The following is a 17,092-nucleotide window of genomic DNA, read 5'->3' as shown; positions in this document are numbered from 1 at the left end:
TACTAAACGATTTGCTTCTCAATACAGTCATCTCTCAGTAAACCAATTTTTGAATTATTGATTATTTATGAAACCATTTTAATCTTAGGTTAGATTTTCCGTCCCTCACCGTGGCCTTTTTTTTTTTTACTCTTTTTTTTTTTCGGTACGTGGGCCTTTCACTGCCGTGGCCTCTCCCGTTGCGGAGCACAGGCTCCAGACGTGCAGGCTCAGCGGCCATGGCTCATGGGCCCAGCCACTCCCCGGCGTGTGGGATCCTCCCGGACCGGGGTACGAACCCGTGTCCCCTGCATCGGCAGGCAGATTCTCAACCACTGCACCACCAGGGAAGCCCCTCACCATGGCCTTTTTGTTTGGACCCATTAGGAGGAGAAAACTGGTTGTAATGTCTGCCCAAGTAAACAAACAAGCTAAATGTGAATCTGATACACAGCAGAAAAAAAGGAAAGGCTCAACATACAAAGCATAAAATGAGATTGATTATTTGTGAAAGGCCTGTGCTCCCATGCCATCAGAATGACTGAAAGTTGGCTGTATTTAGAGACTATCATTAAATACTGTGCTTTGTGCTAACTTCCTTCAAAGTTTGAAATGACCTCCTTTGAATATTTAAAGAGAGACCAGAAAAATAATAATAATGAAAAGGAAGTGAAAGATCCTGCAGTTCTTCTGACATGATTGTTGCTTTATCTCTCCTGGAAGCTAAGCGAAGCCAGTCTGTCAGCAGCTGTGCCCACCTCTCTGAGGCTTTGCCCGCCACTAAAAGCGTCCCGCTTCTCCTCCACACCGTGAGCGCTCTCTTCCCTGGTCTATCTTACACCTCTTGCTCTCACAGGCTGTCAGGTACTGTAATGCTGTCTCATGTGGCACCCCCACGTCCCTGGGCTGCGCCCGCTCGCCTCTGCGCCTGGCTTCCTTTGTTAATTTCCCCACGTCACGCATGCCTACCTGGCCATTGCACTTTGCCTTTATTTTCAACGAATATCAATTGTTTCTATGCAGTTAAGATGCTTAGTAGCAATTGGATAGTCAGGCAGAATTTCTGTAACACCACTGGTCTTTGCATTCCCAGCTGAGCACGATAGTTTTTACGAGGGGAAAACAGCGATGCCTGCCTCGTGTGCCTTCAACAGGGAGCCTACAGAGAGGAAGGAAGTCTTTATAAAATTCTGCAACAGTTACGAGTGCGCCCATGTTAGCATGTTTGCTGGGCCTCCCCCGCAAAATGAATAAACTGGAAAAATTCTGCAGGCTAGACTTCCTTGGAGTTAGTAAATCATGTAATAATTCATGTTTAAAGTAATGATCAGTTTATACAGATTCATACTGATTATTGAGCTTAGAGTAAAAAAAAAATGATAAAAATGGCTAATTTCCAAAACAAAGAAATGTTATTCCTGGCCTTCAGCCAGTTAAAATTGAGTTTAGCTACCTATTGTTTATATACAGAGCACTTTCTGGTTTATTAAGATGTTACAGCACCAGAAGAAATTTTTGGCATGGACACCTCAACAAAAGGATTTACTTTGCTCTACAGTGAATAATTAGGTCTATGTCTACTTATTTTTCAGTGATCCTAAAATGAACTGAATCTTCTTGTTAAAGCGGGAAATATTTCCATGTTCTTTTTATTTTCCAAAAGATGGTATTATAGACTAGTACTTATTTAATACTGGAGATAGCTTACTTGTGGCTTTGAGTGGCACTAAATCATGTCATACTGTGGTTTAGCAAAGCAAAATTAGCTTCATTCCCCTGATGAGAATCTAAAATATCATATTATTTAATTTTTAGAATATGAGGGAAGACTAAGAACTGTGTTTCTCAGAAAGCTCTTTTTCCCTAGTAAATACTGAAGTTGGAAAATAGTAAGAATGGTATAGGAGAAGATGGCCACCAGTCAGTTAAATTACCGATGAGCATTAACTGCTTCATAATTTGGTTTTCCGAAAAATACTCCTGCCTGGAGATGATTAATAAAGTATTTAAAATACTTTGGCTTTCTATTTGGCTGATATACATCCATAAGGAACTTTTTGCATGGTGAAAAGTTTTCTTTTTTCACAACCCACTTTTTCCCATTTTGCTTAAGTTTTTTTAACTAGTTTGTCCAGAATGTGTTCTCACAAGAAATCTTTTCCTGTTAGTAATTTCATTTTGGAAGCTTTTTTTCTCATTCGTTATTATATTTTAGTTTACTCAGATTCTTGATTCCTATATTTACATACACAGTTCCAACAGAAGCAGAATATGATTTAGAGCAGGGGTTCTCAACTGGGGATGATTTGCCCCCCGGGGAACATGTGGCAATGTCTGGAGACATCTGTGGTTGTCACAGCTGGGGTCATGCCACCGGCATCCAGTGGATGGATGCTGCTAACCATCCTGCAGTGGAGAAGACAGCCGCCACAGAGAACCGTCTGACCCAAAACATCAGTGATGCTGAGGTTTGAGAGACCCCGACTTAGCGTGGAGTGAAGCAGGCCATGCTTGGTCCGTGCTTTCCGGCCTCTGCCATCCTCACTACTGGTTTTACAGCACAAAGGGTGAAGGGACCGAGCACTATGGTGACTTTGAGGACGATCTGCTGATCTGTTTCATCTGAAAACCACAGTCGCAAGCTCCTCCCTCACCTGAAGCCATTTCTTCTTTACCAGAAAAGTGAGCCACAGTCCCACGTAACTGTCCTATCAAGAGTCTGGGCCCAGAGTGATGCATGTCAGTCCCCAGTCTGAGATTGTGCTTCTGCCACTGACTGGCACACGAGAGAATTAAACGTGTGCTCCAGTTTGAATTCTGGTGTTGGCATATCTTGCTAACCTTTTGCTGAATACAGATGTAGTAGGCATACATCGCATGTGCATGATACACAGGCAATTTTAATGTTGACCTTCTGGACACACGTTCTTTACTAGAAGATGATTGCTAATTTTGTTTTCATTTACGTTAACATTTCTTGGTTTTGTTCCTTGTCTATATGATTATTCAACCCACCAAAATTGTTTTAATAACCGAAACTACAGAGAGTTGCTTACCTTCACCCACTATGATGTCTTATTCTGATCCCTTTGGGGCTCTCTGTTTGGTGGCAGCAGAACTTTGGGACAGTCACAACCACCTGTATTCCGTTAATTAGTATGAATAGCTGCATAAACGAACACGTGGGGGTGGAACTGGCAGTTTCAGTGATTTCCTTTTTTTCTCCTTTGTGGAAACAATTCTTTCTAGCTGTTTTGCAATTTTAACTGCTTTTATGTTGGGACATGTATCAATCTGTAGCACTTACAGGCCATGCAGATGGTAGATTTTATTTTTCTTTGGGGAATATTATAATAGTAGTAATTAGAGGATCAGTGATCTTCCCACATTCCAAAAGAGGTTTAACGGGACCTGATTGAAAGTCTCACTTTGCGGCGTCCGCGTCTGGTTCTCTGGCTTCCAGGTAGCGCCCAGTTATCAGGATGTGCTTGTGGGCAGGGTTCGGGCTGATTCACCTGTGGTCCTCGTGGGACACGTCAAGATGTTGAGTTGATTTATGTCTCTTGTGCTTTTCATAGGGTCAGCTTGGTTTGTGCATAGTGCTTTAAAAGTTAGGAAATGGCACAATTAATTTTGCTTGTGCAACCTCATATGAGGGGTAAATGGAACCCAGAATTTTGGTGATTGAAGAATGAGTCTCAGTATGTTTAATAAGATGGATTAAGGAAGGCTTAGATTAAAGAGTGAATGAAATTTCTTTTGAAAAGTAGTCAGATTCTTGAATAAATAGAAGTTTCTGAAGAGTTTACACACTTAATTTAATCATGCCAATTCTTCTCTCAGTGTGGGAAAAAATGAAATTAATCCTTATTCGATCATTTTTCTGGTGCTTTGAATGAGCTTTAGAAAGCAATGATTTAGTAATGGTGTTGGTGTTGTGTAACGTACACTATCAAGAAGCTAGAAAGTTGGTGCTTTCAGAGTTTGGGTTATTGGGTTAGCTCTGCTTAAGAGAAAGTAAATTCGGTGAATCTGACATAGAATTCAGCTCTTTGAAGTGATTCAAATTGTGTGATAGTCAAAACAGAGAATGCATTAGACCTCCCAAAATTTATAACGCAATTTTTATATAACCTAGACTGTCCTTTTTATATTTTGCATATCAGATAATCCTCTACCTTGATATTTGCATATCAGTGTTAAATGGTTTTAATCTGTCATGAAAGAGCATTTGCTACAGCTGATCCTGTAGACGGGGTGCAGCCTTAACAAAAATAAAAAGCCAGCAGAGGGAGCTCGAGAACTGTTTAAAAAAGAAAGAGGAAAAAGGTATTAAGAAAATGTTTCTGATATTCATTTGTTCATCTATACAAAACAAATCTTGAGCATATACTTAGTACAAAGTATGAGAAAAGGCCAAAAAGTGTACATATACATAACTTGTGGGATAAGGAGAATTTATATCCTTTTTTTTCACACTCTGTCAACATAACAGCCAAGTACAGGGACAGCTCAGGGCACCGTCCCCACACAGCCTGACAGATCCCTGGACCTATGGTTCTCCCCTTCCCTCCCACTCTTCTTGGCGGTTCCTGTCCCACCTCTTCCCATGGTTTCTTCAGGCTTGGACTTCCTCCATCTGAGAAGGCCCTACCAACAGGTTTACAAAAACAGAGCATTAAAGCCACATCAGGCCAGCCTGTTGGGATGGCAGACCAGCTGGCCATGGCAGGCTCTTCGTCTGTCTGTTGTCTGAGGACCAGGGGGGACACTCGAGTTTGGAAGCCGTGGTCCTGTGGCTCTGTTGCATCCCACCAGATGGCGTCGTTCTTTATCTTGAAAATGATGCTGCCACTGTTGGCCCCGCTCTTATTTGTTTCTGCTCAGAGGCCAGAAATCAACATCTACCAGTTCTTGGCATCACGTTTAAGGGAATAAAACCCACTCTTCCCACTGTCCATAAAGACCAGCGGGTGCCAATTATCTTTTAGAGAAGTAGGAAGCTCTTGGGCTCCCTCTGCTGACCTGCTGACTGGGATTTACAAGCAGGTTCATTAACAAGTAGAAACCCTTCCCAGAAGGTGTCAGTATCTTGCATAACTAGAATAAACAATGAAAGAAGACAGTGGGAAGGATGGTCCGCGGGGTCATCTGGCTTCTGTTGCCTGCTGCTGAGGAGTCTGGGAGTAGAGCCGAGGGGGCTGGTTTCTGCTCCGGGATGCTGGGCAGAGCATCCCAGAGCGCTTAGGATGTCCGGTGTTTCTCGTGGCTGTTCAGGAGCAGGGAAGAGCAGAGACAGCCTGGAAAGACGAGGCTGTAATGGGCTGTAATGGGTCTGTCTGCTCCTGCCACCTTCCCTTACTCTGCTTGTCCCCTAAGCCCAGCTTCCCATCAGTATCTGAATGGAGAATGTGGCCCAGGACTCTGCATTATAAGCGAGGGACCACACACATCTCACGGTTTTGAGGCCTGGTAACTTGTATCAGTGTACTTAAAAATGGAGCTTTTATGTGGATAGTAAAAATAAAAGCAGCAGTCCTTTGGTGAAATCCTCCGTGTTATATTTAGAACCTTCCTACATACACCTTCCTGGTTGGGGCCAACCAGCCCTTTGGATTGTGGCTCTGGTGAAAGGGTTACACAGAATGGGGGCACCTTGGTGGCGAGTTGCATTTCAGGTGAGGAAGCAGGTGACACTTCCAGGTAAGGCTGAATTTTGATGAGTCCCTTTTTAAAAGGACTAAAACTTCAGCTGATGAAAATTTGGGGAAAATCTGGGTGTAGAGTTCCGTGACTGCACGGGGGAGTGTGGAGCCTGGGGCACAGGCAGCGGTGGGGGTCACACGCAAGGACCACGTGGCACGTCCTACAGGAGGGGTGCCTGGGTGGCCTGGGGGAGGTCAGCCTCAAGGGGGGAGCTGCAGGGGCTGTGTGGGCAGGGCCTGCTCAAGACTAAAGTGAGGGAGAGCTCCTGGTGGGGGATCAAGCCTGTGGGGTGACCTCTAGGGGCCCTGGAGTGCAAGCCTGACGGACAGTGATGGGGGCCTGGGGCCTCCGCAGGAGGAGTGGCGCGGTCGCATCTCTCTTGTAGCGGGACCTCTCTGAGGCCACAAGTTAGGAGTCTGATGGTAATGCCAGAGCAGAGGGATGATAGAACTCCGGAGCTGCAGAGAGGTGGTGCACCTTGGGTTGTCTTTGGAGATTAAAATGAACCGTGAAGTTTAGAAACGAGCTCGGAGGGACTTCCCTTCTTTAGGGGAATATAGTTCATAGATACCCTAGCTGGGATCACCCAGTGGTCAGTGCTCAGCTGTGGTTTTCTATTTTATGACATATATTTATTGATTCTCTAAAAACACCAATGGGTCGTTTTTGTACTTTAGTGATTAATTCAACCTTGCATTTGGTGAAATGTCATTAAATAATTACAGTATTTTATTTTAGACAATTGTACATTTATCTCTTAAAAAGAATAATCAAGTTGAAATTCCCATTTCTTTTTATCTTCCTTTAGGGTGTGTGTGTGTGTGTGTGTGCGCGCGCGTGTGATGTCCCACTCTTGCACATGTAAGTGACCTTCCCTCGCATCTCCCGGATCCCTCTTCCCTTGACATGCCTGTCCCTGAAACTCCAATGACTTTCACAGTTCTCAACCATTCTGCTCGCTCTCCCTTCTTGTTTTCTTCACTTTGATTGAAAGAAAATGCTTTGCAGAGTGGAATAGTACTGTTAACAAGTGTAGAAAACTTTATGATGTGAAAGACAGTGATCTTACCGCACAATTTTTGTGGAAAAAAGTAGTGTCTAAAACTATGATTTTGAGAATCAGTTGTTTTAAGTAGTGAAATTATTTTGAAAAATCTTGAAATACATCCCTGCATGTTCTGTGTCAATGCCCACAGAAGTAGAAGAATGCCCGCAGCCGGAAAATGCAGCTGCAGCCGAATCCGGCCCCCTGGCAGCAGCCGAGCAGCAGCCAATGGTTCGGAGCAGCAGCAGCCCTGACGTCACGGAGCCACTGTGCTCAGAGGCCCCTCCGGGTACCAGCAGCTTCCCTTACTCACACGGGACCGTAGATTCTGGCCGGGAAGGGGCTGCATGTCGTGTGGCTTTCTACATTTATCCTAACTCTACTCTATTTATGTCAAGGGAATTTATAAGTTGATTTGCAAGGATGTGATTTCTGGCAATGAAATATTTTAACTACTTATTTTAATCTATTTATCCAAATTATGTGTGTGTGTGTGTGTGTGTGTGTGTGTGTGTCTGTGTGTGTGTGTACTTTTTTCAAGTGTGGCATGTTTGAGGACTAGAAAAAAGTCCAGAGTGGCTGGAGTGGGTGGGAGGTAGAGAATGTTCACCACGGGTGAGGGAGGGCAGCAAGTTAGGGCGGAGGCAGGGAGGAGAGGTGTGAGGGGTGAGGAAAGGGCTGCGAGGAGAAACGTCGACAGTGAGAATGGAAGGCTGACCAGACTCGTGAAGAAGTTTATTAGCAGCATGCAGAGTCTGCTGAGGTTGAACATGATAACTTGTAACAGCATTAACCCACACAGTTTCTCCAACAGCTTTTAGCAGCAACTGGTGTGGAGGGCAAAGAGGCAGATGGTTAGACCTGTAAACAGTGACTAATGTATTTTACAGTGAAAGCACATGTTTAAACGTATCTTGCAACAGTGAACACACTTATTTAGTTTCATGGGTTGGAGAAGAAATCAACCCAGCCATCCCCTAGTCCTTAATGTCAGGGTCATGCCAGCCTCATCAAATGCGTAGGAAGTATCCCCTCTTAGAAATCCTCTTGAGATAAGAAAATACGATAAAAATAATTTGAGAAATGTATTATCTGAAAGATTTTCTCTTCTCCAAAAGTCTTTGTGTAAGATCATTATGACTTTTTTTTCCCCCTTAAATACTTGGTAGAATCCATCGGTTGCTTGGAGTTTTCCTCTAGGAAGATTTTAAAGTACTATTCAAATTTTTAAATCACTATGACTATTCATATTTTCTTTTTCCTGTTTTCTTTTGGATAAGTTGTGTTTTTTTCCTAGGAATTTGTTCAATTCATGGATTTTTTTTTTCAAATTTATTGGCCCCAGACTACTCATAGAATGTGATCTTTTAAATTACCTTTTGCAGGCTTGGTGGTGATATTCCCTTTTTTATTACTGACACTGGTTATTTCTCTCGCCAGCAACGCTGAGCCACCTCACTGCTTCCTGTCCCCTTCAGCTTGCCTGGCTGACTCAGGCAGCTCTTGTCTGAGACCCCTTCCCCGAGGCTCTGGGACAGGCCTTGTTGCCTGCCCCCTGGGTAACGTAACCCAAGACAGTGAAGCTGTCTGTGCGTCAGAGACCAGGTCTATGGAGCAGACGTGATCCATAGGCTACCAGTGTGCTGGGCCCAGATCTCTCTCTTTTGTATATCTTAGGATACTTAAATTTAATAATTACCTACGTATAAAAACCTTTTCCAGTTTTACCATCTGAAGTATTCCTGCTGTTGATTCTCCCCTCTCCCAAATCTCTAGGTCAAAAGGTAGAAAATGCACAGAATGTGAGTTCTTCAGAGCCCAGGCCTGTTCAGGAGAACAAAGGACATGAGAAGAAAGAACATGAAGGAATAACAGTAAGATCTTTTCAAAATATATCCATTTATCATTAAAAATAAACATACAAATTATTGGCACAATACATAAATTTAATAGTGGTGTGATGCTATCTTTTAAAACTTTTTTCCATTTGGATGTGTTTTAGGGCCAAATGACCTTGAGGCCTTTTAAAGCCTTGCCTACTTTCTATGTAAAATTACAGTCAAATTACAAAACTAGGGAAAAAATAAACATGAAAACAGAATTTACCATCTGGTCTGTATGTGCCCTTTCTATTTTTAAGGAGCATCCTTACCTTCAAACAAACGTTCAGATTCCCTATTCCTGATATAACTTTAGGTTGTAGCCTCCACCTGACATGAGTTCCTAGATAAGTGAGATGCTGCAAAGATCTGTTACAGTTTCTTTTTTTTTTTAATCTAAAATAGCATTTATTTTTTTAAAACACAACTTTAAAGTATAAAGAAGAAAATGAAAAAGTAACCCTAACTCATTCATGCAGATAATTCCTATTTATTCATTTTCTAAGATTAGTATATATGAATAGAAAACTCAGACATCACTGAAAGGTACAAAATAAACAAAGAAAGTCTCTCCCTACTCTGCCCTGCCTGGAAGCTAATGAGTGTTAAATTTCCTCTGTCTTCATTTCTGTAAAGGACATATACCAGTTTGCACATTCCATATGTATATGTATATTATATGTGTATATTTCAATAATCAGATAAACACCCAGAGGCTCACCACCAGCTTAGGAACTAGAATATCTGCAGTGTTGTTGCCGTGGCCTGTGGGCTTCATCCTGGTCCCTCAGAGAGCAGCTTTCTGTTGGCTTTGTGTTTATTGTGTCCTTGCTTTGCTCTATAGTTTTGCTCAAAATGTATGCATCTCCAAACAATATGTCCTTTAGTTTTCCTTATTTTTAAACTTTATGAAAGTGGTATTATTGCTTTGTTCACTCATTATTATGTATTTCTAAGTCCACATTGCAGCACGTAGCCCTAGTTCATTGCTTTCTGTGCTGTATGATACTCCACCGTGAATAGACCACAACCTACTTTCCCATTCTCTTGTTGACAGACATTTAGATTGTTTCACTTTTTTTTAAATGAAAAATGAAGCTATGTACATCCTTCATCAAGAATGTGAGTGGAATTGATGAGTCACAGAGCAGCATAATGTTGTCCTTTACAAAAGAATGTGTCTTTTTCCAAAGTGATTGTACCACTTATGTACCAGCGGTGTGTAGAGTTACCATTCATCCACATTCTTGTCAACACTTACTATCGTCAGATTTTAAATCTTTTGAGTCAGGTGGGTGGAAATGGGATCTCGTTTTATTTTGCATTTCTCAAATTACTAATAAAGTTTAAAATCTTTCCTTATGTCGATTGGCCGTATGTCTTTCATCTGTTGAATGCCTACTGATGTCTTTTCCATTTTCCTATTGATTTCTTTGTCTTTTTCTCTTTTATTTGTACTAATTCTTTATATAATCTGAATACTGATCCTATGTTGGTATGTTTCTGGCAAATATCTTCTTCCAGTGTCTGGCATATATTTTCACTTTCTCTATGTTGTCTTTTGATGAACAGAAGTTCTTAATTTTGATATTCTTGGTTATCATTTTTGTGGTTATGTTTTATGAAAATTTTAAAATATCAACTGCACAGGGATAAAAGTATTTACCTTGTATTTATAAGTGTTTCAGTTTTGCTTTATACATTTAAGTCTTTCAGCTACCTAGAGTTGATATTTATGGAGTGAGGTGGGGATCCAATTTCATTTTTCTTTCCCCACATGTATATCCACTTCTGGGTCCCGTATATTGAATTCATTTTTCCTTTATTAATCTGAATGCTACCTTTCTCTCATATATACTGCTTCCCAGATGTGTAAGGCTTTATTTTGGTGCTTCTTGAATCATTGGTTTCTTTGTTTCTCTGTCTTAATTACCATAGTCCCCGCACTTCCTTTTTCCTTCCTCCCACCCCTTCTAATGGAAGCTATTTTTCTACTATCTTTTGTCTTTCATTGTTGCTGTTGAGAGGTCTTCTGTTCATCCTGTCTATTTGTTGTTCTTCATCCTTGTCCTTCAGTTTCACCACAGTATATTTAGGTGCATTTTCTTTTGGTCTATACGTTTGCTCTGTTTTGGATATGGTATATGTGCCATGTGTCTTTGAGTACTTGTTTCCATTGCTTCTGGAAAATTCTTGGTAACCATTTCTTCAAATATTGCCTCTTTTTTGTTCTCTCTGGCTCTTTCCTTCTGGAATTCTGGGTAGAAATATATTTAGACCTCATTCTGTCTTCCATGTCTCTCAAGCCCCCTTCCATATTTTCCATTCTCCTTGGCTATGTGGGTGCATTCTGGGTAGTTCATCAGATCTTCACTCAGTTCAATAATTCTCTCCTTACTCATAAATAGTCTGCTGTTTAATACTTTCATTCAGTATTTTGGTTCAACACTTATACCTTTTGCTTCTGCAAGTTCAGGTTAATTCTTTTCAAGTGTATCTTGCAATCTCTCATAATCTCTTGTTGCTTGCTCATTTTTGTGATTGCCATATTTTATTCCTTTAAAATAATCACAGATTATTTTATTCTAAATTCTTTATCATTATCTGAAATCAGTCTGATATTTGTTGTTTCTGAGACTCTTGTGCATGGTGGTTTATTTATTTCCTTTGCTGTTTGGTGATCTTTGATTGTGAGTTCCTACCTGGCTCATCTGAATCTACAGAAAACCTGGATATCTGAAGTGATGAAGTTTCACCAGGGCAACATTTTCATTTGTTTCTTCCAGGAAACAGGGAGTGCTATTAATCCTGGACTCTTGGTCCTTTTGCCACGGGGAGTGGTAACATTAGATTTACCCCTAAAGTAGCCCCATCTCACTGCCCTGGTTTCAGTTTGCTTTGTGGGGTAGGGAGAGGGTGTGGATTTCCTTCCTGTGAGCCCCAAATTTTTATGTAGGTTCTAGTTCTGTAGTTGGAGGATATTTCATCTCTCAGAGAATCAGAAGCAGAAGAGCCCACATTCTGCTTTTCAATTAAGGAAGTATCCTGCGTATATTTCCACTGTCATATTAGACATAGATTATCCTTCCTTAAGGCTGAGTAATATTTTTTTCGTATACTGTTAATCTTCTAAATATTTATGACCTACTTCTGTGTTTTAGCTTAATAATTATTCTGTCCTTTAATTATACATCTTAGTCCCCCCTTTTCATGTGTTTGCTTGTTTAATATTCATTCCTTTAGTTGGCTCATCGAATCCCATGTTTTTGGTATACTCTGAACTGGAGGGCCTTAGATATACATCTTCATTTTTGGCTGTATCCTCCATCTCACCAGTCGTGGATTTTTGTTGCACGCTTATAGCACATTCCCTTTAGATATTCAGCCCAAAGATGAAAATTAAAATATCAGAAACTTTCTCAAGTTCCTCTATCCATTGTCTGTCCATCCGTCCATCCTCCCTCCCTTCCTTTCTCCCTCCCTCCCTCCCTCTCTCCCTTCTTTCCTTCTTTCCTTCGTCACCATCATTCTCATGGTCCCCTAGATTCATATCCTTTTGTGATTAAACTTCCACTCCCATGTACAACTCTTATATAAGCTCTCATATAAGCTCTTGACTGTCATTCTGCAGCATTTTTAAATTTATCTTTTCTTCTCCTTTTCTACCATCAAAAGCCTTATCTGCTCACTCCTGGGTCACTGTAACAGTTCCATAGCAACTTCTTAACTCTGTCCTGCAGATAGCTGCTCGACTTACCTTTCTCGTTTTGTTTTTAATCACAATAAGCTATTGTCTGGAACAGACAGTTGCTCATTTTGTCAATACTGGGTTGAAATTCCTAAGCCTGATGTTGGCAGCCCACTGGCAGCTGCCTCTTTGTAGAAGGTGGTCGCATTTTCTTCCTACCATTTTCACCTGACTGCCCTGCATGGCCTGCTATAATCGGCTTCTTTTCCTGCACATAGAACTTGCTGATTCCTCAGTGCTTCCTGCCCTGAGTCCCCTCCTGCCTTCTCTCTACCACCTCATGTCTGTTGCTTCTTGAACAGCTACTGTCACTGTGAGCCGATCAAGGTAATGCTTTATTCTGCAAACCTTTTAGAGAAAGTTGACTCGCATATTTTGCTACTCTGCATTGTAACCGTTTTGTGTAATTTGTGTATGTTTTGTCTTTCCAAGCCAGTTATGTAAATTGTAGTGGATGCGAATTGCCTCACAGTGTTCTAGTCCCCTGTTTTTAAACCACGGTCCGGTGCTGAGCGGTGCTCAGGAAAGCCTGCTGCACACATAACAAGGGAAGCACTGAATGACCTTTGGGAGTCTGGGTGGAGTTTCTGCCTTCCCTGCTAGCACCCTGGCCATCCACGGGGACTTAGGCTTCCTGGAGGATTGTATCCGTTATCCATGTGTGCCAGAGCAGAGGTACAAGTAGAATTTCAAAATAAACGATTTCCATATAACTTGGCACCCCTCCTCAGTAGACCATTTTAATTGGATGTCAACTGACAAAGTAGAAGCCTTAAATTTCAGGTCTTGTGTAATTTATAATTCAGTTATAGTAATTTGTGAACCCGTATCCTTCCAATGCAAAACGTCATTCAGTTTTTTTTGTTGCCCGTTATTATTGTTTGTTTCTTTTTCTTTAGAAATGTGGACTAGAAACTTACCGGTCTTATAAAAATGAAAACTTCCCTGTACCAAATGCAATATTTCTTTCTGTCTGAAGATCTCAGTACGAAGAAGCAGCAGCCCCGCTGAATTGGATTTGAAAGATGATTTGCAGCAGACGCAAGGAAGATACAGAGGGAGACAGAAGAGTAAGTGCCAGCAAATGTGGTCTGTGTTCCTCCAGCTTCGGCGAGGCTGCATTTTGTTCCCTTTTGACTTTCTAACTCGAATGATGTCTTATCATCTGAAGACACGTGGTTGTGAGATGGGACATCTTTGTTCCTGGGATCCCAGGATGATGGGTGGTTAGTGCATACCTACAGTTGAATAGATCCAGTCAGTTGCCTATACCTTCGAGGCCTGTCTTTCCAGCCCTGGGACTTTCTCCAGGTGAGAAGCACAACCAAGGTTGATGTCTGGGTGAGCAGACAGACCCAGAAGGAAAAATGGCCTTCCCCAGAAAGTTTCCCCAGGTTAGGAGCAAAAGCTTCAGAAGTACCTTGAAGTCAATGGCATAAGTGTTTAAAAAATAAAATCTGACTGGGATGCTGAGACGTACCATCACATACTGTGAAACGCAGTCCCTGATACTCCGCTTCCCTGAGGTCCACTGCCAGGGCCCCTCCTTCTTGGCAGATCCTGGTGGAGGGCGGAGCAGGGCCTCTTAGGCTCCACCTTCTAGAGTCCTGGGGCAGTCAAAGTTAGGGATCTAGCAGGTTGGGGACTGAGACACCTGTCAGTTCTCTGCAGGTGAAGAGCGGACAGCAGATTAGAAGCGGCAGGGATGGGGGACCGTCAGCGGCAGATCGAAACGCAGCCGGCAGAGCTGCAGGCAGAGAGGGCAGACACCCCGAGTCCTTGTGGAGCAGACGGGATTTGGGGGGCAGGCTGGCTGGGTCTATTCTGCGTCAGACTGAATAGTCCTGTGAGGCTTCACAGCCTTTGAAAGCATCCTTGTATCATGACAAATTAGAACTTTTTAGTGTTTAAAGGGGAGAGTCTCTATTGAAGAAAACCTTTTGTGTGGGACCCCTCATCCCCTGGTAATCCTGGGTGATTCACCCCAGGTTCAAGTCTAGACATCAGGCATGAGGTGGAAGGCATCCTCGGGCTCTTCAGCCTGCCAGAATAAACTCGCTTCTGTGGTGGAATCAATTCCCCTCCCCTCCTCCACCCACCCCCATTTTGTAGTTGAATAAGTCAGGGTAGAAAGCGTAAGAACTCGAGGTGATCATCTCCGTACCTGGGGGAACTCAGTTAAGACCCCTGAATAGGGTGCGGCTTGGGCTGTAGGTGGCACAGCCCATAAGGACTGCTTGTGCCCCACGCCTGGAACCTCTGTTTCATTGACCAGGAGCCCCATGCAGGCACCTTTTGAGCCTCTGTCCTGAGAACGATTCCTGCTGGGACAGCTGCTTAGTTCCCTGTGTGCTGGGATTGTGGACATGCTGGTTCCTTGCTCTTGGCTGTCTCAGACTGTGTCTCCCATTGTGCCAGGTGACAGTGTCAGCAGTGACCCTGCTCTGGGCTGCAACACCGAGGCAGAGCTGTCCCTGAGCCCGTGGCAGATCTGCGAGGAAGACCCGGAACTGAGCACGCCCACGGATGCTGTGACTGACTCCGATGCCCGCCACTGGTTACAACTCAGTCCCACGGATGCTTCCAACCTCACAGGTAACCAACTGCGTCTTTGAAAAGAGGTGCCGGTGCTAACACCGGTTGGGAGATCCCAGGGTTTGCCAGTTGCAAGACCTCTAGGGGTCCCTCAGCACAATGATGATGGGGGCTCCCTCCTCCCACATGGGTGCGCCGGCCCCAACCCCCTGTTCATAATCAATTGTGAATTCGCAGAGTCCTATGTGGAGAGGGTGCTGAAACAGTGGTCTAAAAGGGAGGAGGCCTGCCATGCCGACACCCACTGTCCACCATGGGAGGAGGTCTCTGATATTCATGCCAAGGCTTTGCGATCCGTGACCAAATGTGATTTACTCTGGAAACAGAGAAGAGTGATTTTTCCAACTGACATGTGTCCTAAATCCAGGATAAGTTAAAGAATTTGGATAGCTTATTGATTACTATTTTCTTTAACTTTACTGTAGAATGTTTGATATATACAAGGTAAGTTGTGAGGCATGTGTAAGTTAGGGACTGTGGTAATCAAATGAACACCAGCAAACCTGCACCCCGTGTAAGAAGTAGAACAGCTGCCCCACCAGTGAGGCCCCAGCAGGCCCTTCTCAAGTCCTTCCCCTCCCGTCGTCCTGTGACCCTGTCCCCAGTTCTTCCTAAAATCATGCCCTTAACTTCTTTATAATTTTACCACAATATCTGTCTCCTCAAACACTACATCATTTAATTCCGGTTTTAAGCTTTTGAAAAATGTTGTCATATTCTGTATTTTTGCAACTTTTTTCCCTTGAGTATCTGTATTTCTAAGATTCATGAATAGATTACAGATCCGAACTTTCTGGGTCTGCATCCAGGCTCTGCCAAGGAATTGCAGGGTGGCCTTGAGCCAGTGAATCTTTCTGTCCTTCAGTTTCTTTTCTGTAGAGTGGGGTAGGAATCGTCTGTATTATGGGTCGTTGCAGGAATCAATGAGTTGAGCACCTGAGTCCAGAGCGCAGGGCAGTGTGTGTGGAAGCACTCTGCAGTCTTAGCTCTTCACACGCACGCACACACGTCCTGTGACCCTGGGAAAGTGAACCTCTAAAGGCTCAGTTCCCTTACCTTGTGACAGGGGAGGACGGGGACACCAAGAGAAGTTGGGTTTCTGTTTTGCTTTGTTTTGCTAAGTGTCAGGAGAGACTAGTGTTCCGAGGAGCTCAGCGAGGGCGATGCCGACCACCGCCACTTCCCTCCTGGCCCACTGCATTCCTGCATCCATAGGCGTCCTTGATGAGAACAACAGCAAGCCACAAAGCACATGTTGCCTAAAAAGTGGTATTAAAATGCTAAAAACCATCTTAAAATGAGAAGTCAAGGCAAAACTTTGAACTTAGTTTTTTGTTTTTGTTTTTTTTAACCAGGCAAACTGGTTTTCACTAATTACGATATAAAATTTAACCAGTCCCTGATGTTTTTGGAAGTTCCTAACGGAGTAACATAAAAACTTCGTAAAATTTAGTTTTGGGTAAAACTTAGTGTTGGATAAAATCTTTTATCTATGAGGTAGATAAGACCAAGGAGAATAATCTTAATGTTTAAGATTAAGATTATTTAAGACTAGAAACACGAGCAGAGAAAAACAAACCAGTTAACTGTAAATGAGTAACGCATTACCTTATAATGCTGTATATGCCGTCCTTAAGAGATAGTGGACATTTTTGGTCTAAGTATTCACATCTGCCAATGGTAGAAGCCTTGCAAAATCAATGAGAGAATGATTGGCAAAGCCATGTGCTGACTTTTATAAATTATTGGGTAGTATTGATAATTTGTGCTTCTCAAATGTGTGGTTCTTTTGGAAATGATTTAAAATTCTTCATATATATAGCGCTACATAGACATGTATAATGATTTTGAATAATAATACCATAAACTTATAAGGGATTTAACAGTTTACAAGGAACTTTGAGGCATCCTCTTTGATTTTTATGGTAAGCAGACCAAGTCATACAAATTCTGTTCTAGGGATGGAGAAGCTGAGACCCAGAGAAATTGTGTTGTCTCGCTGGGGAGTAAGTGCCGGAGTTGGAACTGGCTTCCAAAGTGTTCTGACTCCAGATGCAGCGCTGTGCCTGCTCCTTTCTTCTACGCTGCTGTTAAAATTACAGCTGCAAACCCCTCTGAACTATTTGAGAATTATTAACA

The 17,092-nt window shown here is 42.6% G+C and overlaps 1 protein-coding gene across 1 annotated transcript in view; it reads left to right on the top strand.

Moving 5' to 3' along the window:
- Positions 1–17,092, top strand: part of RALGAPA2 (Ral GTPase activating protein catalytic subunit alpha 2) — a 207,574-nt gene that overhangs the window by 104,037 nt on the left and 86,445 nt on the right. Inside the window, exons 17-20 of the mRNA XM_065893630.1 lie at positions 6,882–7,082; positions 8,468–8,604; positions 13,338–13,428; positions 14,777–14,953. Of these exons, the coding sequence (XP_065749702.1) occupies positions 6,882–7,082; positions 8,468–8,604; positions 13,338–13,428; positions 14,777–14,953 (606 nt within the window). The remainder of the gene's footprint in view (positions 1–6,881; positions 7,083–8,467; positions 8,605–13,337; positions 13,429–14,776; positions 14,954–17,092) is intronic.

The sequence above is a fragment of the Phocoena phocoena genome, chromosome 15 (genome assembly GCF_963924675.1).
Source record: "Phocoena phocoena chromosome 15, mPhoPho1.1, whole genome shotgun sequence".
In the NCBI taxonomy this organism is placed as follows: domain Eukaryota; kingdom Metazoa; phylum Chordata; class Mammalia; order Artiodactyla; family Phocoenidae; genus Phocoena; species Phocoena phocoena.
Note: the sequence above shows the minus strand (reverse complement) of the source record. Positions and strands in the feature narration are given on the sequence as shown.